The sequence below is a fragment of the Phyllostomus discolor genome, chromosome 1 (genome assembly GCF_004126475.2).
Source record: "Phyllostomus discolor isolate MPI-MPIP mPhyDis1 chromosome 1, mPhyDis1.pri.v3, whole genome shotgun sequence".
Classification (NCBI taxonomy): Eukaryota; Metazoa; Chordata; class Mammalia; order Chiroptera; family Phyllostomidae; genus Phyllostomus; species Phyllostomus discolor.
This window is the reverse complement of record NC_040903.2, coordinates 32320280-32343473: the sequence shown is the minus strand read 5'-3', so window position 1 is coordinate 32343473 and position 23194 is coordinate 32320280. Positions and strand designations below refer to the sequence as shown.

The 23194-nt window shown below is 44.2% G+C and overlaps 1 protein-coding gene across 2 annotated transcripts in view; it reads right to left on the bottom strand.

The window, feature by feature from the left end:
* The window catches only part of KIT (KIT proto-oncogene, receptor tyrosine kinase), a 78989-nt gene extending 62242 nt beyond the window's left edge, over window positions 1-16747 (bottom strand). The window contains exon 1 of one of the 2 annotated variants that reach the window (XM_028505820.2): window positions 16235-16747. In XM_028505820.2, the coding sequence (XP_028361621.1) occupies window positions 16235-16301 (67 nt within the window). In that variant the 5' untranslated portion in view covers window positions 16302-16747. The remainder of the gene's footprint in view (window positions 1-16234) is intronic. The other variant, XM_028505822.2, reaches the window with a different exon arrangement.
* Window positions 16748-23194: the final 6447 nt, after the last annotated feature.

The window sequence follows — 23194 nt, the reverse complement described above, 5'->3', positions numbered from 1 at the left end:
AAGAAACCTATGATATTAGTGCAGCAAAAAAATTTTTTTTTACCAGTATCTGTATCTTGGAACTCAAAGCAAACCTGCAAAAACAGATTGTCTTGAGTGAGCAAATCTGCCTAGCTTTTACACCTAGAAATCGGTCTCACACTGGGTCCCCCTGACAAGCTTTGGCAGCCATCGGGGCACAGATTTCTCAAATCCCCAAGCTTTAAAAGTGGGAAATGTTGCAGAATTCACCAGTCACAGCGACGGGACTCTGTAACAGTGACACTGGGTGGCAAAGACAATTTCTGCAGCACATCAGACCTCAATCTGTGCACTCCATCTGAGGGCCCAGAGTGCATGCCCCGGGCCCATGCTAATCCAGGCAGGGCCTCTGGGTCCCGTTTACAGGGGGTGAGACACAGCAAAAACGGCACAGCTTCTCCTCGACTGTAGGTGCCCTTGCACACAGCCCTCTCAAACGCCAGGCATTTCTTGGTAAGCAGTCCCATACCATTCACCGATTTCCTAAACTGCTAATCAGACAACTACAGTGACCATTAATTCTACAGTCAATTTTGAATTAATGGTTAATTCTACAGTTAATTCAAAATTCTACATTTGAACTAACGAAATAAAAAAATAATTAGACCAAAACAATCACATTGGTCTGAAAGCACACAAATAGGCAAAATTAGTTTATTCATATTTGCTGCAACATTCATCAGAACGCTTGTTGGTCAATTTGCTTCAAGAGTGTTCACTTTTCCCTTCATTTTTCTTGGGTGACGTTCATTCAAGGCAATACGTTAAGCCTGCTACCATTCTGCAAAGAATTCCTAATGACCAGCCCTGTGTTTGAGATGATTTCTTCTCAACCTCTCTGTAGAAAACAAGAGGGAATGTCTGAAAATGGCCTATCTGTATTTTCCCGGATTTTAAAAAAGATTTCCCATATGTCCATTGAGAAAGTTTTATTTCTTCCTTAAATGGCTCTAGAACAATGTCTATCCCTGAAAGAAGAGCAAAGCGAGACCTCTTCTAAAATTGTAACCTTTCAGTATGTAATTTAAACCAATGGCCAACTGGAGGAAACTCAAGTTGGAGGAAAGAAATTTAATATATTTGGAACTCTAAATTAATATTATGTCAAGCCCCAGCAGCCCTTTTTTTTTTCAAATCACTATAATTAGAAATATGCAAATGTTTCACTGGGGAAAAAAAACTGAAAGCAAAAAATACACCTCATTAAGTAATGGTTTTATCTTTATTAGATGGTATTAAAAGTATAAGTGAGGCTGAAAGTTTTTAGACTACAATAGCATTATCTCCTTCAGAACTCAAGGAATATCACACCAAATAATGGCAAAAAAAATCTGTCACATTTGATACATTTTCCTCAGGAAAAAAATAGCTCAGATATGGGCTCCCTGGTCCTCAGAAGATCTCGACCTTTTCATTTTGTCATAAACCGTCAGTTTAGCAAGTGAATGCTACACCGGCCACCAAGTGTTCCAGTTTTCAGACAGTTACAACCCCTCACTTTTCTCTCTACAGCACATTCTTCGTAACTGCTTTTGGAAGAACATTGTTTTTTAAAGACAACTAACCAGTGATTCAACGTTTCAAGACTTGGCTGCTTTGGTCCCCACTCGGTAGACTCAGAGGTTAGCAAGTTCTACGTTAAGAAGCCCATGGAGACTCCGGGCAAGATGGCGGCGGCAGCACAATGACTGAACTTCCAGCCCCGCCCCCACCGTAACCTTAACAACAGACAGACAGAGGAGAACCGACAGGCACAGCACATCTAGGGGAGAAGGTCTCCCCACGGCCCCTGTGGGCGAGGACGAGGACACGGGCTACCACCAGCTTCCGGAACTGCCCCGAAAAGGCGGCAAGAGAGCCCGGAAGGCCGCCCCGGAGACACGCCCACACACAGGCCGAGGGCTTCGCAGGCTCCGGTTCCACCAGGAAGGACAGAAGGGATCGAGCCCTGTGCACGTACTGTCTAACGTGCTGGAATGTTCTGGGTGGGGGAAATCTGATCCCTGTGAACTAACAAACTAGGACAGCCCCAGGCGGAGGAGAAATTGCTGGGGATGAGTCTAAGATGAGGAAAACAGGGACAAAGGGAAGGTTCACATGAGCTGGGGGAAGGCGGGGCGTGAAAATGCGGACACAAAAGGAGTTGAAGACCTTAGGATGCAGAAAAGTGAGTCCACATTTTTAACCACCTCAGGAAAACAGTGTAAGTGGGTCCTCTAGAACTCTGACGCTGGAAAAGCTCTACTAAAAATGTAAGAAAAGTCACAGTGAATGACAGAATAGAATCACAGTTCAATTCCAAATAGTTACTTAAGCAAAAAATAACACACAGAATGACAGCCCTAGTACAGACAATAAAATCATGCCAGAAAGACACAAAACAAATGAAAACTATAACATAATATTTCAAAATGTAATAGTAATGAAATATTACTAAAGGAAATAAAATGAATGAAAGAAGCTATGAAGGGCAGCATAAATCAGAACTTTAAAAACTCAGAAATGAGCTGACTGGAGAAACTAAAGGTTGGAAAATAGAGGTTAAGAACTAAGAAAAGAATTAGAAAAAAAGTCATTTTAGAAATGAAGGGTAAATAAAAAGGAAACAAGAGCAAATAAAATAGTGTCTTACAGAAACTAGAAGATTGAAAGAAGGAAATTTTTTAAATTCAAACAAACTATGAAGCTATTAAAAGGATTTGAGAGAAAGTGATTGATATAGAAGACTGGCAAAGATCTAACACACACATAATGGAAATTCCTAAAGCCAACAAAGAGCAGAATATGAATAAATAGCTGTACTGTAAGAAAACTGCACCAGAAAAGAAGACACCTGATTTTACATATTAAAGTGGCACATCATGGCCATCCTGAGCAACCAACCCTATAAAAGTACTGGACTTCAAGGAGTAAATGTAAAAATCATTCCTTCGGGTATCTGGGCAAACATATCCAAAGCTAAATGTGAAGGAAAGAAAATCAGAAGTGTTGTCAGCTGACTTTGACAACACTTTATGGCAAAAGCCAATACAGTATTAAAGGTAGCTGAGCAAAGAAAAGATGGGCCAAGGATTTATATATCAGCAAAACTTATTTTAAGTGGCAAGGCTACAGACAACTGGTTGTAAATGCATAATTCAGAAAATACTTCCCATGAGTCCTTCCTGAGGCACCTATTAGAGGCACTTCAGAAAATGGTTTAATTGTATGTTATGTGAGTAAAAAATTAAAGATCAAACATGAGTAGGACCAAAACTCTAAATCACCAATTCATAGGAAATGCAGAGAACAGAGAAATGCAATCAGCAGAATTTAGACTGAAAAAATGCATGGGACAAATCCTGTTGCTTCAACAAAAAACAGGGGGAAAGAATCTATAAATTAAAAAGGACTTAAGGGTACATGCCTGGGTTGCAGGCCATGACCCCCAGCAACCGCACATTGATGTTTCTCTCTCTCTCTTTGTCTCCCTCCCTTCCCTCTCTAAAAATAAATAAATAAAATCTTAAAAAAAAAATAGCACCTTATGTTTAAAAAAAAAAAAAAAAAGGACTTAAACATCATATCAACCAATTGTAATATGTGGCTCTTGTTTGAAGTCTATCAAATGTTTATATATTTTATACTTTTTTAATAGGGAAAAATGTGAATGCTGAATACTCAATGACACTGTAGAGTTATATTGATTTGGAAGGGTGTGACATTGGCATTACCATTATTTTAGGGACAGGACTTGGTATTTTAGAGCTACATACTGAAAATATTTACAGATAAAATTCCACGGTGCTTGAGACATGCTTCGAAATAACGAGAGGGTGCAGTAGACAAAGGTAAAGCAGAAAGACTGGTTGCTGATCCAACTGGTGAAGCTGAATGATGAGTGTATAAGGGTGCATTACACTATTCTCTATGTGTGAAATGTTCCCATAGTAAATAAATACATATACTAAGTAAAGGTGAAGTTCAGTTCCTCCATCTTGAAATAAAATGGCTGATCATAGGTTTTCAAACAACCCAGGAAATAGCCTAGAAGTCATAGGTCCCCTACTTTTTAACCATTCCCTAGTCTCAACTGATAGCTAATTTAAATAGGGTCTATTTAAATTTAGGCCCTGAAAGTCTCACCCCAAACAATAGGTGCTAACCAAAGATGATTATGCCTGATAAAAAATATTCTCTGGCTTAGAGACACTAGAGTCTTTCCTCAAACCTATAGCAAGTACTTTAAAGCAACTGATGGAATTCTTAAGTACCCCTAGTTGTATTCCTAAAGCTGGCAGTTTCATCAAAATCATTAACTGACATCCCACCAAGCAGCTGAGGAATCCCCCTAATGCCCTCAACCAAAGCTTTGTCATGTGGGGCACACCTTCTTGCCCGAAACTCAAGAGGCTACCACTTCTGTCCCTAGCCCATCTGTATCCGGGATTTCTTCCTACCAGTACCAAAGGCAGCAAGAGTCCTGTTCTGTGCCCCGTAGTTGACAGAGAAAGACCTTTCCAGGCCCAAGTATTTCCACTGTGTCAGTTCTCACTTGGGGGAGTCAGTCCTTGATTTGAAACTGAGCAGCTTATCACTTCCTGGGACCCACAAAGGCCACCCTAAAGCTATAATGGAAAAAGTCAGACGAAGTCAACCAGGTCACCTCACCCAGGCCAGCTAGTGACAGGAGAGTTGAAACATGATGGGCAGTATGCCTGACGGTGGCTAACTGGCACTCTGCCAGACCCACAGTGCTACTGGTAGAACACAGTTATTATTAAAACCGGAGATGGTCCAATATTAACAAGAAAAAGGGGAAATGATTTAAAAGGGAGGTACAGATCCTCCAGTTCTGGGAGACATTCTGAAGAGCATTCAGCCTGGACCCCTGAAGCATCTGTCTCATTCTGGTATGTTCTGGGGGAAAAAAATGGTTCCAGACAAAAAATTTTGGCACACGAACGGCTCCAGGAAGCCCTGAAAGTGAAGACACTGGGTGCGCACACTCATTCAGCCCCCTTCGGTGAACCCTCCTACAGAGCACCTGCTCCGGAGGTGCAGGGCTCCGAAATTACAAAGGCTGAGGCGGTGAAACACAACCAGCAGGAATGCATAACCTTTCTGAGGGCAGGACTGAGGGCTGGACTGGTGGCAGGACTGGTGGCAGGACTGGTGGCAAGACTGGTGGCAGGCCAGACTCCAGTGACAAACATCTCACAAAGCTCCTGCTGAGTGAGTGCCTGTCCATCCCTCTCCTCTCCCCAGCCTCCCGGTTCGCCTTCCCCTTCCCCTTCCCCATCCTGAACCCAGTCCCTTCCGACCCGGAGAAACCTTGCTTTCTCCACTCCTTTCCTCAATTAACCGTAACACAGAACTGAAATAAAGCTAAATTAAGCTGCTTTCTATGAGTCCCTAGACTATATTTTTTTCTGGGCTCTCTGTGGGCCCCGGGCTCATGAGAAAAAGAATTCACTAAAGCATAAGCCCCTAGAGGACAAGAGTTTTTACCCAGTGTGCTCAATGCTTTGGGAATACCCCACTCAATGCTTTGATAATTACTTGTGAACACATCTAGGAAGTCCTGGTATCGGGTCAGTTTAAAAGACACTAGAAGGGACCAGCAGGACGAAGCTGCCCATCTCAAGCACTACTGCTGTGAGGCCGGAGCCGCTGCTCCAGGTCCCTTGTGCGGACAGACAGGCCGAGCGCCCTGCCTGGGACTCCCCTCACCTGACGCAGGGCTGCGTGTCCGCCCCTCTGCATCCCCCCCTTAGCCAGCCTCTCTTCAGAAAGCAGTCGTTCCAAAAAATATCCCTCGAAAATGCTGGAATGTAAATTAGGCTACACATTCAGATCTACTAAAAAATGCATAAGCCCGTCTACATATGCTACTAGTTTATTTTAAAAAGCAGGAGAGGAGGGGTTGGTTCAATGAAACTCATGAATCCTTGGTTGAGCTAAAAATCTGTCTATTTCCCGGCAGTAAATGTACCAACTACACTAAAAATAACTAGAAAAACACTTAAACATCCCAATTAACCATTTTTAAGTAGCTATTCTAAGGACACACTTTAGATTAAGAATCCTGGTTTAATTTAATGACAGAATGCTAAAGGCCAGCCCATGTGGTTTTACCAGGCCATTTCTTCAGGCGAAAATCTTCCTCAGGTACATAACTCAACTTTAGTCATTAAACAAGAAATCTACATTGTGATATTTAGACTGGAAATACATTTAGAACATTTTACAAACTAAAAAATTGTCACCACTTTGGAACTACCCAGTTTTTCCAAGTAGAATAATCCTCAACTTTTTTAAAACACTGTCTTGTTTTCTTAACATGCACCAGCCAAATAACAAACAGCCAATGCCACCACCCACCTACCACAATTTCAAAATCAACAGTTTTCCACAGGAGCCAAATCTGTATTAGATCCCTATCTATAAATACTTCCAGTACAAAGAAATACCAAGCCCTGACCAGTGTGACCCAGTTGGTTGGGCATCACCCCACAAACCAAAAGGTCACCCTTTGATTCCCAGTCAGGGCACATGCCTAGGTTGCGGGTTCTGTCCCTGGTGGGGGATTGATGTTTCTCTCCCTTTCTCCCTCCCTTCCTCTTGCTCTTAAAAAAAAAAAAGAGGAGAGATACCAAATAATTTCCAAAGTTCTTTGTGATAACACATCTATTGTTCTACCTCTGCTAAGTAATCCTTCTGTTTAGGGCTCTACAAAGGTCATTATATGTAAATTACTGGCAGTTCTGGGTTGTTTTGAAGTTTTAACACCCTCTGAAGTTACCTGAGTCACCTGGGGGTAGGCCCAAATGCAGCAGGGTGGCTCACTTCACTAAAAAACTTAAAAGATACAAGCAAAGGAGTAAAGATTCCTCTTTTCATTTTCCTTATTATTTCCCCCGCTTGGTCAGCAACAAGGCTTTCCTTGGCAAGTCATCACTCACGCCTTTTCCTTAAATGATAGACATGTGTTTCCCACAAACGGCCTTTCAGCAGTGAGCAGTAGCCAACACCCCTAATTACTTTCCAGTGCAAACCTGGGGAGCCCAGGGTAGAACCCCAAGATGTCCTAAGCCATGTCCGGCCTTTATCAAGGCTTGGGGGTTCTTCTTGGTGCTGGCTTGGTTTGAGGGTTTGTTGTTTTACAAATGATCTTATGCAGAGTGCTGCATACCCAGCTTATCATTTAAGTAAATATTTACAATCTGTTAATAAGCATCTACTGTAACCTGTTATCTCAGGTGGGGGTGATGGGGTGGGCAGGTTGGGCACTGTAATTAGCCGTAGACCTAAAAACAACACTAAGTACATATTCTCGGGAAGGACCTGCTCTGAATTTGAATTGTACATGAATGTAAAACATGCAAAAGTGTGATCCGTACTTTTCCGCTCAAGTTATTTCTGAGTAAGCAAATAATTGACCACATTACACTCACACAAATCTCATCACATATGGCATTGTAGGAAATACTGCAATTATTGAAGAACATAAATGCAAGTTCCCTAAAAATTATCCTCTCTCATCTTGCACTAGTCTCCGCAGGGATTAGTTCTATAGGAGGCTTTGGCTAACTGCAACCCTTTGCTTGTGCTGTTAACACCTGGACCAATTCCTGTCCCACTCTTCAAGATACAACTCAGGTGCCAGATCTTCCTCTGAATCAGCCATTCAACTCATAAACTGACGGCCATTTCTCCAAGCCAACGGTAATGAATGCTGGACCAGGGCCGTTGCTTAGTTATTACAAATCTGACTACGTTAGCATCTCCCCAGCACTTACCTTCCCAGATCCTAGGCTCTTTACAGGCAGGGATCCCTTCTGAGACTTCACCACGACAGGCGAACTGGTCTAAACAACCAGTAGCTGTTGAAGTGCCATTTCATTTCTACCTTCTCCGACTGGACCCCCAACTGCTCTCCCATGTGCCACTGAGCCATGAGCTCAGAATGACCAAAAGAAAGAGGACAGGTGGGACGGGAAGTCAGAGTGCTGGGGTGAGCCGCCCAGTGAGCAGTCCATCCCTGAGTCCTCAAGGGGACAGGACTTCATGCTTACGGGTCTTTCCATCTCCCCGCAGCACAGCTGGCTCTTTCTCAGAGGATCAGTCAGTGGGGCGATCACAGAGCACAGTTTTAGTTTAGGGATAATGACGATAGAGGGTGGACTTCTCCAGACCTCCAACTTCCTTTTGTTTTCCTTGTTTTGACACTCAGCTTAAGCTATCATACTGCACAGTTCATTCTGTGGTTAGAGGCTAGATGTCCCCCACCTCCAACAGATCAATAACCAACCCCCTTTTAGGCTGTGGGTTCTTTATTGGCTATTTTCAATATAGCCAAAAATTGTGAGGATAGTGCATCACGTTAGAGTCGATCCGCGGTTTATGAGAAACACTCTATCCTGGCCCAGGCAGTGACCAAAGACAAAGAGCAGGTTATTTCATAGAAAAGGATTTCAGACAGGCCGTGAAAGGGCCATCAGTCCCCGACCGAGGTGGGCAGGACCCAACCATCTCAGAATGAAAATTATTTCGCTTTCCTCATAACTGCAGTGAAGACCCTATAACTAGTTCCAATCAAAGAATTTTCCTTAAAAAAAAATCTTAATTTTCTTCCGGGGGCAATTTAAACTGCTCTCCTTTTGTCCCATCCTTCATTCACACATTACAAATATTTGAGGACTGTCATTCACTAAAGCGTGCTTCATCTTATCTTCCCCAGGCTTAATAAATCCAGTTTAGGTTGCCTTCAAACGGCCTATTTCCCAAAGCTTTAATTAACTCTGTGTCTTCTTCTACATCCAGAACGCCCATCTTGTCCTCTAAGAAACCAATAAAGACACTTTTTAAAAGTAAATACTAATGCTAAGTATTTACTTTTCATGAAAATTTACTTTTTATTATATAGATACTAAACACACAATTTTTTTTCATTTTAGAGGGGGTTGTTTTTTATTTTTTTTTAACACATAATTCTAACTCCCAACTCCTACCATAATGTCATAGTCATGTTCCGTGACCTTTGGGGTTTAGTTTTGTTTTTTACGTGGACCTGACCCTATGAAGAATTTCATGTGTGTCTGCCACCTGTGGAATTGAGTGTAGCCAACAGCTAATCAATGCACAAACACAACATCCAGTCCCCTGCTCACCAACGATGGAGCTGCTGCTCCTCTGGGCTTTATGTCCGCTAACTCCCTGGCACCACCAGCACTCCCAGTTACACACACCCGCCAGGACTCCCATGCCCCTTCTCCTCGGTCTCATTGGGGCCTGACACATCCAAGGTGCCTGTGAATTTGCCAGCTGAGTTAAGTCCGCACCTTTTTCTTTCTCTTAAATACTGCCCCTTCTTTCCAGGGCACGCACCCTAGCACCCAGGGCCTCACCCCTTCATCTGAAGAATCAGATCATCCCTGTGCCCAGCTCCGCACCAACACATAGCTCTGAGCCATGGAATTCACTGTCCTAAAATAGGACCCTCAAAAACTCTCCCTTAGGTATTTATACACCCATGTTCACAGCTTCATCACTCTTGATAGCCAAAAGAGGGAAGCCGCCCAAGCGTCTGTTGATGGGTGAATGCATAAAATGTGACATATTCAGGCATATACATACACAAACGACATGTGCTACAACACGGATGAATCTTGAGGACACTATGCTAAGTCAGTGATTTTCAACCTTTTTTATCTGATGGCACAGGTCAACTACTAAAATTCTGTAGCATGCCCCCAAAATATCTTTTTTGCCAGTCTAACAAGAATAGATGTAATTTTGATTCATTCACACCAAATGGCTGTTGTTGTGTTATTTGACAATCTCAGGAAAAAGAGGCCAGTGCCTTTTGTATGTTTTGTCAGGTACTGTATGTTTTAAAAAATCTTGTGGCACACTGCTGTGCTAAGTGAAATTAGCCAATCACAAAGACAAATACTGAGTGATTCCACTTACGTGAAGTCCCTCGAGTACTCAAATTTATAGCGACAGAAAGTAGAATGATGGCTGCCAGGGGCTGGGGAAGGGGAGAATAGGGAGTTAGTGATTAATGGGTACAGCGTTTTGGTTTTGCAAGCTGACGCGTTTTGGAGACTGGGGGTACAACAACGTGAATGAACTTAACACTACTGAACAGTACACCTAAAAATGATTCAGACAGTAAATTGTATATCATGTGTATTTTCCTAACATTTAAACACTCATGCCTTCCTTAGTCTCAGCTGCCCACAGCAAAAGAGCGTCCAAGTTTTGGAAACAGGTTGCAGAGTGGGCTTAAACGGACAGAACGAGTGAGCAGCTCTGGACTAGTAAGCAAAGCCCACCCTAGTCTTAGCTTCAAAGCTTTTTTCAGAATCTGGACCAAACCCTAAATGCTCCTTGAGGCTAAATCAAAAAGTCTACCTTTCCAGCCTTTTCCCCTCCAGCTCCCTACCCCCAGCCATCACACCAACAGATTGCACCAGCCTCAAGTAACATTCAAGTAACATCGTGATGTCTTGATGTCCCCGTTTCTGTAGCTTTTTCCAATTGAAGCCTCAACAACAAATGCTCTACCTTCTCTCTTTTAAGGTGCAGAAATGAATCTCAAATGTTACCTCCCACATAGACACTTTTACTAATCCCTGATTGCTATCACCCACCCATGGAGACACAAACTCCTCCCCAATGAAATCTTCCCCAAGCACTTTGCACTTCTTAAGACACCAATTCTACTTTGAATGGGTGGCTGTGTTCTTCCCTGTCCCTCCCCCAGCCCTAGCCAGTTCCTGGAGTCTCTACAAGAATATAGTTACAGAGATGGATAAACCTCAATCTGAAATGTTCACTGAGCAGCATTTATTGTGCCCAAAGTGCTGTGCAGGTGCTGGAGAAGAGGAGAGATGTTAAGCCTGTATTTACTGAGCCCCACTGAGTGTCCAGCCTGGAGCAACGGACAAGTTCAGCTTGGTCCCTCACTCCCAGCAAAGGCAGTCACGGGACAGCTCCTGATCTCAAGGGCCTCTCAATGCCACTTTACAAGGTAACAGGGTTCCAGGAACCCACGTGAGTTACATTTCCTTTCTCACCTTGAGAAAATGACCATTTACAGACCTTTCCCCTCTTCAACTTTCATCCAGTAATCTGTATCCCATTTGAGGGAAAGCAGTTTAAATAAAGTTAAATAAAAAGCCAGGAAGAGAAGTATGCAGTACCAGAATTATCAGCTTTAAAAACAAAAAGGAAAAAAAGCTACACATTAAATGTATATACTTCATCTTAATACCAAAACATATTTCTAGTTAATCTGATTTTACACCATTTTCATTTTTTTATAAGAGATAAAGCCAAATGAGGAACATGAAATCAGCATAATAGTGAAGCACTGTGCTCTTGCTGCACAGGACACCATGCTGAGCATGCTCTGCACAGCTCATGCACTCCCTTCAGGAGCCCTGCACCACTGCACCCATTCTACAGACGAGGAAACGGACTTCAAGGAGAGGTGACGGCTCTTACCCGGATCACACAGCGGGCAAGCGGTGGAACTGGATAAAAATGCAAGTTGCCAAAGGTGGAGCCCAAGCTTTTAAATCTAATGCTACAGGCCCTAAATATCTATTTAACTTAAACTTTAAAATTTGCAAAAGTGTTGAAAATCTAGCTGTCAGATAGGTATACATTGGAAGAGATCTAACAAAAGTGTGTCATAACCAAAATGTAAGCGTGAAGGCTAAAGCATAAGCTGAGTGGAAAAATTATCAGGTACAATTATTGTATCAGGTACAATCAGGAAAAATGATCAGACCAGGAGTTCTGTTTCCCCCCAACTCCAAGGTCGGCTCAATCTCTAAAACTAGTGATTCCCAACTGTTATCTCAAAAGCTGTATAACACTCAAAATAAAACTCAAAGTTTGTGCCATTTTACAAGGTGTCAAGTTAGCACTTATTGGTACTGAATACAGGACTATAATGAAAAACAGTCAAATTCTACATACCTGAAGAGTTTACTCATGTATTAGCTGCCTATTCTACCCCAGACCCAATGCCAAGTCTCTACAAGAATCTCTTTCTAATCTTTAGGGAAATCATGTTAGTGTAGGCATTATTCCCATTTTAGGGACAATCACAATTCCTATTTTACAGGTAATTATGGCTGGCATGTATTGAGCTTGTACTCTGAGCCTCCCAGGCCACACCATTCTAAAAACTTTATATGTAGCAACACATTTCTGGCACAGAAAGGTTAACTAACTTTCCCAAAGTCATGCAGCTAAAGCTAGGATGAAAAAGCGAAGCTCAGCAAGATTAAATAACTGGTTCCAAGGCCACAAAGCTATTAGCCGAGGAGAGAGCAGGTTAATTTGAAGCTGTCTCACTCCTTCGGCTGTGTGGTGGTACCCCCTGGGCTTCCCAGGGCCCCAGCGAAATGCCAACATGTCTTAATGCCTAGGGCTAGCAGGAGAGAGCAGTGCTATTGCCTAGGGCAACCTAAACAGCACAGGTCCTGTCTAGAGGGGCAGAGTTCTCAACTCTTCAAGAGATCTGAATATAAATTCTCCATATTTTTAAACACTGCCTCAATGGTTTCTAAAAAAACATCATGTGAGCCAAACAAAACACGTCCATGGGCTATCAGCTTGCAACTTCTCTTTACTTATTGAGAGCCTAAAGACAAAAGATGAGCTGTCTGGTGTCTAAAATGTCAGACAGCATAACTTCTAAACTAGGCTTCCTCTCCAGGCTCCCCTACTTTCAACGAAGGCTCACCCTACATCCAGACGTTTGCTGGTGGTAACTTCCCTGTAGGTCCCTCCCTGCTCTGGATTTGCAGCCAAGGGGGAAAAAATCCAAGTGACAGAAACTGCACTTGAAATTGTGCATATTTAAGATTCTTTCAAATGTCTTTCAATCCCTTTTCGTAAAAGTCATTACACCTGAATGCAACAAAATAAAGCACTTCTCACGTCCTAGCCTGTAGCTGTTAAAAACTAAATTCATCCTGGAGAAAATTCACTGCCTTTGAGGGATCCCTACTCTGTAGTCCAGGTTCAAGAGTCCCACTTGGGACACTGTGGCTCATTTCCTGGTGTCCTTCTTTAATCAGCCTGGGGAAGACTTGAGGAAATGAGTCAAAATCCTAAAGGCAACTTCTAATGACTGTCAACAACAGCAGCAAAATCCATCATCACAACATCTGTACACAAACATGCTCCAAGGGAAACCCAAAAATACTTGGCGCATTGCTGAACAGAATTTGAGAAGAAAAGCTGTGTGTGCAGGTAACCTGCCTTATTTCTCATTGTGCTCACTCAGGGTAAATGGCCCAGTGGTACTACCCGTCACTGAGGGTTTTCTCATTCATGAATATGCCACAAGTTTATAATGCTAAAACCGTTTTTATTTTTTGGAGTAGGGGAATGGAAAAAATTTCAACTGACAGCATCATTTTAGCACAGCTTATCTTCATTTCTGAGGGACTAACCTCAGGCTTCACTGCTGATTATTTTGGGAACTGAGTCACCCTCAGCCAGTTCCCCCAGCAGTAAATGGTAGGGACTGGAACAATATTGCCTCCTGGGCTTGTGGAAATGTCAGTTAAAAGCAAGGCCCCAGCACAGTGCCCAGCACACAGTTTCCAATTACAGGGCAACACTATGTACAATACAGGTATTGTGAAATTTCAGGCACCACAGTGTTGTAATGGCACAGCATACATGATTTATCAAATCGTAAGAATAAACGTGTGGATGACTGGGAAAGACCAGGCTGGAGATAAATGACTTCTTTGGGATTCCACTGTAAGACCGTCATATTATTTCCAGCAGGATAATCATCCACGACGTGCACAGCTGCTGGGAATGACTCTAGCCTCACACCTGCAGGAACAGGGGAAGGTATGATTCACTGCCCCTCACAGGTTCATCCTGCTGGGCACAGGAGTTGTAAATACTTGGGGGAGGGGAGAGGATGAAGGGTCTGGCAGAGTTGGTACCTCCTAGTCCTCACAACGAAACTGTAGATGAGCACATGTGGATTAAGGAGAGGGCAACACAAACCACACCTCCCTGGCTCTAGCCAGGGGCAGACCAGCAGGGTACCACCAAATGGTCCTTGTGGCGGGAGAGGCAGAGGGATTTCAAGGAGGCAGAGAGGAATCGGGGAAAGATATCAGGAAAGGTGTAGAGGCTACACTCAGAACACTAATGAAGGAAAATTTCAGACCCAAAGGATCCTTCAGGATGTAGATACCTCACTGTCCTCTTGAGGAAACTGGCCTCCCCTAAATTTAAACAAACTGCCCAAGGGCACACAGCCAGTAAGTCGTTGAGAAAAGAAAAGCCGGAGGGCAGCAAAAGGCTTTGTCACCACAAGGTAAGGCACCGCCCCCCCTCCAAGCCAGACCTGAAAATTCCCTTTGCCAAAAATCTATTGGATGGAGCAGGCTAATTATGAGGAAGGAGGAAGCAATAAATTCACTTCATTTTTAAAAAGGGAACTATTCTGTGAGGTTTGTCTCTCTAGTGCCCTACTGGGGTCAAATTCACATATAGTAGCTGAATTTTAAAATGCCAAGAGACAAAGATGCAAGGGCCAAACGTGTCGTTTGAAGCTTAGGCGGTCAGACCCGTCACAGAATCTGGGCACTCACGCAGGATCCCTCCTGCCTCACAAGGGTCCAGATGCAAGGCCTCTCTTCCCCCACAGGAAAGACCTCACAATGCCTTGCAAGACCGGGAAGCGGGAGGCTGCATCTTGAGACCTTATAGGAAAACTGAGCAGTCGTCTATGGAGTCCCACAACAGTTCACAGCGATGCTTCCTGTGCAGCCCCTGAATTCCAGTTCAGACTCACTTTCTATCCTTACGTCATCAAAGTAACCTCAAGGGTTTTTTTGGTTTTTGTTTTTAATGACCTGGGAGAGAACGGGGCTTCAGGGTTGGCCAAGTGACCTGCACTGGCTCACGTACCAGCGACATCCCTCACCCCCACCACCCAAAAAGGGAAGAAGGAGCAGGAATCTGCCTTAAGGCTTCCAGGAGCCTGCAAACCCTCCTGCTCCACCATAATACCCAAGTTCCCGCTCAGGTATAACTGGATTTTAATAACAGCTTTAAGATTCAAATAATATTTGCAGAAAGTTCCACTCCATCGCCCACCCCCATCCCCCCACCTCAGGCAGCCCTTAAGTATCGATATCACGTGGGAGGGGGTGTTGCAAAACGGACCAACGATTACAGGTCAGACACCAATTCGGGGGGCTTGCAGAGCTCTGCCAACCTGGCCGGGCACTCTGGCTGGGAGAGAGAGACAGCAGGGTCCTGGCACCTCAGTGTCCCAGCGCACTGTCCCTACCTCCCCTGAAAGCAGGCAGGCAAGCAGCCCCCAGCCGCTCCGAGGAGCGTGGCAGGAAAGAAACAGCACCGCAGCAGAAAGGGGCGAGCCTCTGGCACGGGATTTACAAAAGCAGAAAGTCTGCAACCTAGCGGCTGCTTTCCACACGCCCTATCCAAGTTGTCCCTGTAACTGCCACCTCCCGTTCGCGGGGTCCCGCCCCAGAGCCGCACGCTGAGCGCTCCTTGTGCAAAAGCATAACCTGGAGGCCCGGGGGACGCCGCAGACTCTGACCCGTGTCCACGGGTGATGCCGCGAGCAGAGACAGCAGCGAATCTATCCCCACCTCCGGGGCACAAAGAGCACCCGCGGTTAGAAAGCAGCAACTGCAGAGCAAAAAAAAAAAAAAAAGAGACTCTCCAACTTTGCCCTCCGCGCTGAGAACCTGCCAGCTGGTCCTTCGTGCGCTGGTCACAGAAGCGCAACTTTTAACAAAAGGAAGCAGCGGCCGCGCCTCGCGAGTAGATAACCCGCGGGGTGCGAGCCCCCGACCCTCCCGCCTCTGCCCCCGTGCACCCTCCGCACAAAAGCAAACCCAAACTAGCACGTAGCCCGCACCCTCAGCCTGCATTCGCTCACGCTTAAGACCCCCTTGCTGCCCTCATTCCCGGGGAACCCCAGCTTAGCTACCCCTCCAAGTGGCTGGGGGTTCCTCACGCAGGTGAGCGAGAATGGGCGCCGGGGAGTTCCAGGGACGCCTGGAATCTCTCCGGATGCTGAAACGCAAGGACAGTGGGGACCGGCAGCCGCCTTTCCCGATACCACGAAGCAAGTTGGAGCCCTCAGGGGCTCAGGCAGCGGCGGGGGGGCGCGGCCCCGGAGCCCGCCTAGCTCTCCCACCTGTCTGGAGGCCGAACAGGAGGAGCAGGACGCAGAGAAAATCCCTGGCGCCGGGAGCGCCTCTCATTGCGATGGCAGCGCTGAGATCTCAGCTCCGTTCCACGTTCCAGCTCTCGCCCAAGTGCACCGAGCGCGGCAAAGCCGAGCCCCCAGAGCCGCGAGCGCGGAGGAGCAGCCCCTCCTCCCAGCGCCCTCCCCCTGTGCGCCGGCCACGCCCCTTCTCGTCGCCCCTCCTAGCCTGCCCTTCCTCAGTGCCTCCCTCGCTCCCAGATTTCGCTACCTCTCGGCAGCGTCAGGTCACTTTTCCTTCGACCTGTTTAATCCCTGGGGGCTCAGCCTCCCGGCGTGGGAGGGGGCATGCCTGCTTTTGCCGCCAGCTCCCGACCCCGGAACCCCTTCTCGCCACCTCTCCTCCCCTGTGATGAGGTCCGGCCGCCAGAGGCGGTTCCCCTACGAGGGTGGTGCTGCCCTCTGGCTTTGTACAGCTGGGGACAGCTCTCACATTGGGACACCGGCCCGCCACCTGGCAGGTGCTCCCCAGACAATAAAGGTCGGCCGCCTGGCCCTCGAGCATGCTCTGGAGGGAGGAGGTTGTATGCTGCTGATAGTGGGGGTGGTGCGGAGAAGGGATGGGGTGGTGGGGAGCGGGTAGGAATTGGGCCCGGGTATTCTCCATTCCTGTTAGTCAAAGGGGACCAAGGGTGACACCTGCCACCGCGGTAAAAGGCTGAGCCAGAACGTAGGTAATTCTTTATGCTCAGTTTCTACACCTGCTTCTTAGCCTGTAGGAGCACAGTTGGTTTCTATTGGTCTGAGTGGCCTCCGCCAAACAAGCTCCTGCTGAGACTGTTTTGGAGTCGGGCTTTGTAGTAGGGGGAAGGGGTTTCCGGGTGCCTGGTGAAGTTTGATCTGGGAGCCTCGATTTTTTAAATCCTTTTGAACCTAAGTCATTGTACTAAGCCCTCTGGGTGCCTTCTCTCTCTCTCTCTCTCTCTCTCTCACTCTTTCCTTTCCTTCACCATACGGTTTCTCTGCCTCTCCATTAGAGGAGAGTTACAGGGGTGGAGATCCCAGGGCTCCTTTTAGCTGCCCTAGCCTATATACCATGAGCAAAGTAATAGTAAAATGATTCTCTTAAACCAGGTTCCACTGCCTAGGAAGTGTTTCACCCAAGGAGACAATAGTATCTGTTTAGGATTGTATAGTTCCTTCTTATGTTGAACATTATTTCATGCCCATAATACTATAACAGCTCTGTAAAGGAGAGCAGATATGCTTATTATTTTAGTTCCAAAAGTTGCCCAAGACTACACAGCTAATAGAGGGGAGATACCTACAGCCAGTCATTTTAAGACTGCCTGCAGGTATAAGAGCTTTCCTTACACATTCTAATAAACAAATAAAGCACCCCTCCAGAGAGCTTAGAGTGGAAAATAAAAGGGAGGTGTCATCAGATAAAGCAATGGAATAATTTAGATACACTTAGACTCTTGTCTAAAGTAGCATCCAAAATTTATAACTAACCAGCCCCCACTTTATTTAATATTGAAAGCTCTCCTGTTTGATATTGATAGGACCTAAGTTAAAGAAAAATTATTTTTAAAGCTAATCACTTAAAAATTATCACTACTCAATCAAGACATATGATTGCTTCTCTTTAAATTCATCTATTCATTCAATAAGCATTTAAGTGTCTACTGTGAACGGGAGGCACTAGGCCCTGGGCCCTACCACAGTCTTTACGGTCAAGTGTGGGGACCTGTACCCCAATGTCCTGGCAAGTGGTTGACATCATACAGCTGTGGGAAAACTGAAATTCAAAGTTCTCTGTCTGTGTTCTGAGCCATTGGACCATATCTCTTTCTTAGAATGACAGAGGTAAAAGCTACCACTCAAAGCAATCACAAGTTTCTGGGATCTTGATTTATTTCTAAAATCCATTTTGAAGTGAGAAAAAAATCACGAGTTAAAATATCAACAATCTGCCTGAGAGGTAAAATTTACAATTTTCTTCTTCAATCAACTGATATTGGAGAGGATAACAAGTCCTCAGCACAGTGGGTGAAAAGAGACCATACTGCAATTTAATTCCAGGCAGGAAACTCTCAGGAAAAAAATACCAGCATAGGGAATTATATTATACAATGTGGGGCTGTCTTTCCTATTCACCATTCAGCAAACATCTACCGAGCACCTAGGTAGGCGCAAGAACTGCAAAAGCATCCTAAGACAATGTCCCTGCCTAGGGGGATTCACAGTCTGGGGGACCAAACGGATACCCAAATAAGAAACTGTAGTGTCTGCTAAGAGGGTGCAGGTACTTGCACCAAGTTGGCCATATCGGTTGGTAGACTATTAAAATCCTTGCACACTGATGAGAAAAATGCCACTCCCCTAAATACCTAAGTGCACCCTCACTCCCACCCCTTTGTTGGGATACTGCAGATCTCCTCAGATCCATAAAAGTTTAATGCTGGTCACAGCAGAGAGCCTCCAATGCCTGTGCCTTTAGGGTTATTAGCTATTTTTAATACTACTCCCTGTCAGCTGAGTACTAAAAGGAGGCATCTAGAAGGGACTATGAGTGAACTGCTAACAGAATGAAATATTTTAGATCATGTCCAACAGAAACATTTACCATGGTGGAAATGTTTTATATCTCAGTAGGGTGTGCAGGACCAGTTCTGTGCTCTGTTTTGTGATAGCCCTGGACCCTTTCATGAATTATGCGTTAGGTGTTTTTATTTTCATAATTGTATGAATTCTGGATTGTGACTTGTAGAAACCCAGCTCAAATGACTTAAGCAAGCAAGCAAACAAGAAACCTAAAATGTATTGGCTCTTGTAACTGGAAAGTCCAGGGATGACAGTGTTCCAGAGTTTCTGAGATTCAAGAACTCTAAGTCATCAGACTTGAACTTGGTCTGTGTGTGTGTGTGTGTGTGTATGTGTGTACACATATGCATTTTTCTCCATCTCTGTGCTTTCCTTTATTGCTCCCCTGTACTTGTGTACACTCAGAAAGCTCTAGGCTTATAGCTCATTAGTACTGATGTAAGCAAAGCTTTTCTGCCCTTGTGAACATCTATAAAAATACTGACTTGGCTTAGGTCACATGCCCATCTGGAACCAGTTACTGAAGCCAGATGGAATATGATGATTGGCCAGGTCCCCGTCACATACCCTTCCCTGGGGCTGGGATTGGGGTCTACTTCATCCATATGACAAGGCCATTCTTAATGGAGAGGGATGTGCCCCCCCCCCAAAATTGAGGTATTCTTACCAGAAGGAGGAGGAATGACGCTACACAAATAGAACAAAAGATAGTCTCACATGGCCCGAAACTTCAACTTGAAGATTTTTTATATTTCTGATTGTAAAAGTAAAGATGCTTACTGTAGAAAAATTAGGAAATATCAAAAATGGTAAAGAATGATACAAAACCAAACCACCCAATATATAATTACTAAAGAGTTCATTTTTGTGTGTTTATTCCAAATCCTTTTTTCCTGCTTATTCTAAGGAGGTTTTTTAAATATAATTTAAAATTCTATAATATTTGCTAGTTTTCTACCAAGGTTTTCCATTAAGATAACATAAGCATTGTCCCAAACCATTAAAAATTCTTTGGAAACATAATGAATAACATCACTATGATGTCCAGTTGTATGCAACACAATTCTGGGTGTTTAATCTTTTCTCCAATTTTTTCTAGTTTTATTTCTATGTATATTATTTGGTGATGAACATCTTGGTGAATAAGCTGTTCCTGCCTCCGGTTATTTATTTAGGATAGATTCCTAAAGGTGAAATTACTACAATAACAGTATAATCCTTTTCAAGTTTTCTACTTAATAGTCCTATTTTTCCAGTAATCCTTTTAAAGTATTTTGTCCATAAAGTGGGAGAAGTGAATAGATTTTATACCAACAATGACCACCTCGCGATTTGTGAGGTTGAAAGAAGATGGTATATGCTCTTAGTTGAAGCTTTCAGTTGGTATTTATTGAACATCTATATGCCAGATGTGCTACAGTATGTGCAGGGAATGTAAAGCTAGACAAAATACAGATGCTGCCCTTCTGGGATTTGCAGGGAAAAAAGAGAGACATTTAGGGGGGTAAAATATTATTATATTGCTGTACATGCTCTAAGGGAACTCTGTGTACAGGGTTAGGTTTGAACACGGAGGAGCACTTAAATCACTGTGCAGAGACTTCATGAGGTTCCCCAAAAAGGTGCCAATTAGATTCTGAGTATCAAGAGAAAAGGAAGGCAAAGCAGGGGGGAGAGCATTCAAGTGCAGGAAGCACACGCGCAAAGGATGAGAGGCATGAAAAGTCTGAGCAATAGGAAGAACCACAGCTGTGCGGCACAGTTAGGGAACCAGGGCCTGTTGAGGGTGGAAAGAGTTGAGGCTACAGAGATAAACAAGAACATTCAGGTCAAGAAACTTGAACTTCACCTCCTGAGCTATGAAGAGTCACTAGGCGACTTGGTGCTGAGGTCAGAGGTGATAAGATTCTAAATTTGGAAAGATAGTGGAGAAGCTCTGTGAAGGATGAGTCAAAAGGCATCAAAACTTGAGGCAGGAAGAAAATAATAAGCCTAATATAGTGATCTTCGGGGAGACTGTGGACAGAGTTAAGTTTATGGAGGTCAGAATGGTGGGAGTGGTGGGGGATGAATAAGACAGATGTTGAGGAGGCCTTGATCACTAACACTAGTGGGGAAGGTGGGTGGGAACAGGGACTCCAGGATGGTGCTCTGATTTCTGGTACATGTGTCCCTTCAGCAAGACCTGCAACTAGATTTGTTATTGAAAGTAAAGGATTGGAGTTGGTCCTACGGGTTTTGAGGTGCTTATGGACTCCCCCAAAGCTACACAAAGCCAGACCTAGAGTTGTAGCCAAGGATTTGGGTGAGGCTACCCCCGAGAGAACACACCATGAAGAAAACAGCGGGCCAACTTAAGGGACAAACAGTGGGGGAAAATGATTCCATGAAGGATCCTGGCAAGTCAGCGTCAGAAAGGTGAAACACAAGAGGGCTATGACAAAAGGAAAGCAGGAGCCTTCCCTTGTGTCCTGTTTCTTAGGGAGGTCAAGTAAGATTTTTAAAAAAATACACATTGATTGGAGTTTGTATTCATAATAAGAAACTGACAATACCTAGCCAATTCCAAATTTGTGATACACACTAACTCATTTAAAGCAGTATAACTCTGCCTAGTAGATACTCTTAGTCTTCCAAGTTTACAGCTGAGAAAACTGAGGCATGAGGGAGTTAGAGAACTTGAACAAGTTTGCACTGGGATTCAAACCCTTGGCAGTCTGACTGCATACTGCTGTGCTTAATGACCGCAAACACTGACTTCCCTCCTTAACCCGAGATCTTTGCTGACTAAGCACACACTCTCACACCCAGACACACACACACAAACGTGCACACAGTTTTCAAGCCCAGAACTGGGGCTCTTGTGGGTTGAGCAATACCTTAGAATTGAAGAGGCGAATCTAAGAATTTATTAGTTGGTAAGTTTTTGAGAAATTGAATGGAATACAAAAAGAGGAGATGGGACAAGAGATGCAGGGAAGACTGGGAAGCCTTGAGCAGTTCGTAGGCTGAAGTGAAAGCACCAGATGATGGAGATTCCAAAGACCCAGCTGGTGGCAGAGGATGACTGAAAAGGGGGGATGGAAACACAATCTACAGCCCAGCTGGCGGAATGGGCAGTAGAAAACAGCAGGAACAGCCCAACAAGAAATGGAGGAAATGCGTGGGGTTCATCTGAAACCTGAGTCATATGTATGTATGACTCTCTATATACAAAAATTTTAAATATATACATTTCTAAATATGACACTAAAAGATGACTTTGTCATAATTATCAACTCCCATTGCAGGGTCCCATGCCCGGGGCACTGTGCAAAAATAAATAAATAAATACCAATGCAATAGGGCCCTTATCTAATTTCATGCTACTTCCCAGAATTAGGAGTCTTTCTAACCTTAGAGTCACATTGGTGTTCCATAAATCCCCAAAGCACAGGGTTGACATCTCTTAAGTAATATATCTTTCATTGCCTTACATTATTAATAGAATTATTTGTAACCCTGTCATAGCCTCTCCAGTAAATATGCCATTCTTTGAAGGGCTTGCCGCAAACAAAGCTATGCACACAGTAGGCACTGCATGTCTGCAAAATGGCATTACTGACAAATTGTGCCCCTGGGTTCTTTTTCCTGTCATTTTTATTTTATCAGAATTTGTTTTGACTCTAAGAAATCCAGCTTTTTTGTTTTTTTTACAAATTATTATTGTTGTCATAAATTTGTATAATCCAAATCTGTCTTAATCTCATCCTGAGTGCCAGGACCTTTTCACCTTTTTTTACATTTTCGTTGGATGCTAATAAAGAAGCCACATAGCAGGAGTAAGAAAAACTTGCATTAAGATTCAAAATATTAAATGGTTGAATAAGAAGTAAAATGTACTTGACACAAAAACAGCGCAAATATATCAGGTCTCCTGATTCGTGGAGGCAAGCAGTAGAATTGTTTCATCTATGTGCAGGTCTTAAAACTGGCAACTAAACGGGCTCATATTAGACACCTGCCCCTAATTCTTGATCCACAGAAACCATATCTGCAGCACAAAGGATGAGAATATGAGCATGGCCCTTGTCCCACCAGTGCTGTCTCTTACACCATTCCCGTAGACAGAAGGAGCTCTAGTCATAGCTTATCCACAGGCCTCCATGGTTAAACTGATCATAGATTTATCATGAAACTAGGACACTTTGGGAAGGGAAAGAAAACAATAGTCATAAACCAATTAATCCAGAAGGAATGGTTTTCTTGAGCGTGGAGATTATAGCAACCTTTCTGCCTGCTGTGCCAGATCAGTTAGGAATCAGATCTCTTGTATACCTTAGGCCCTTCAGAAAGAAGTGCCTT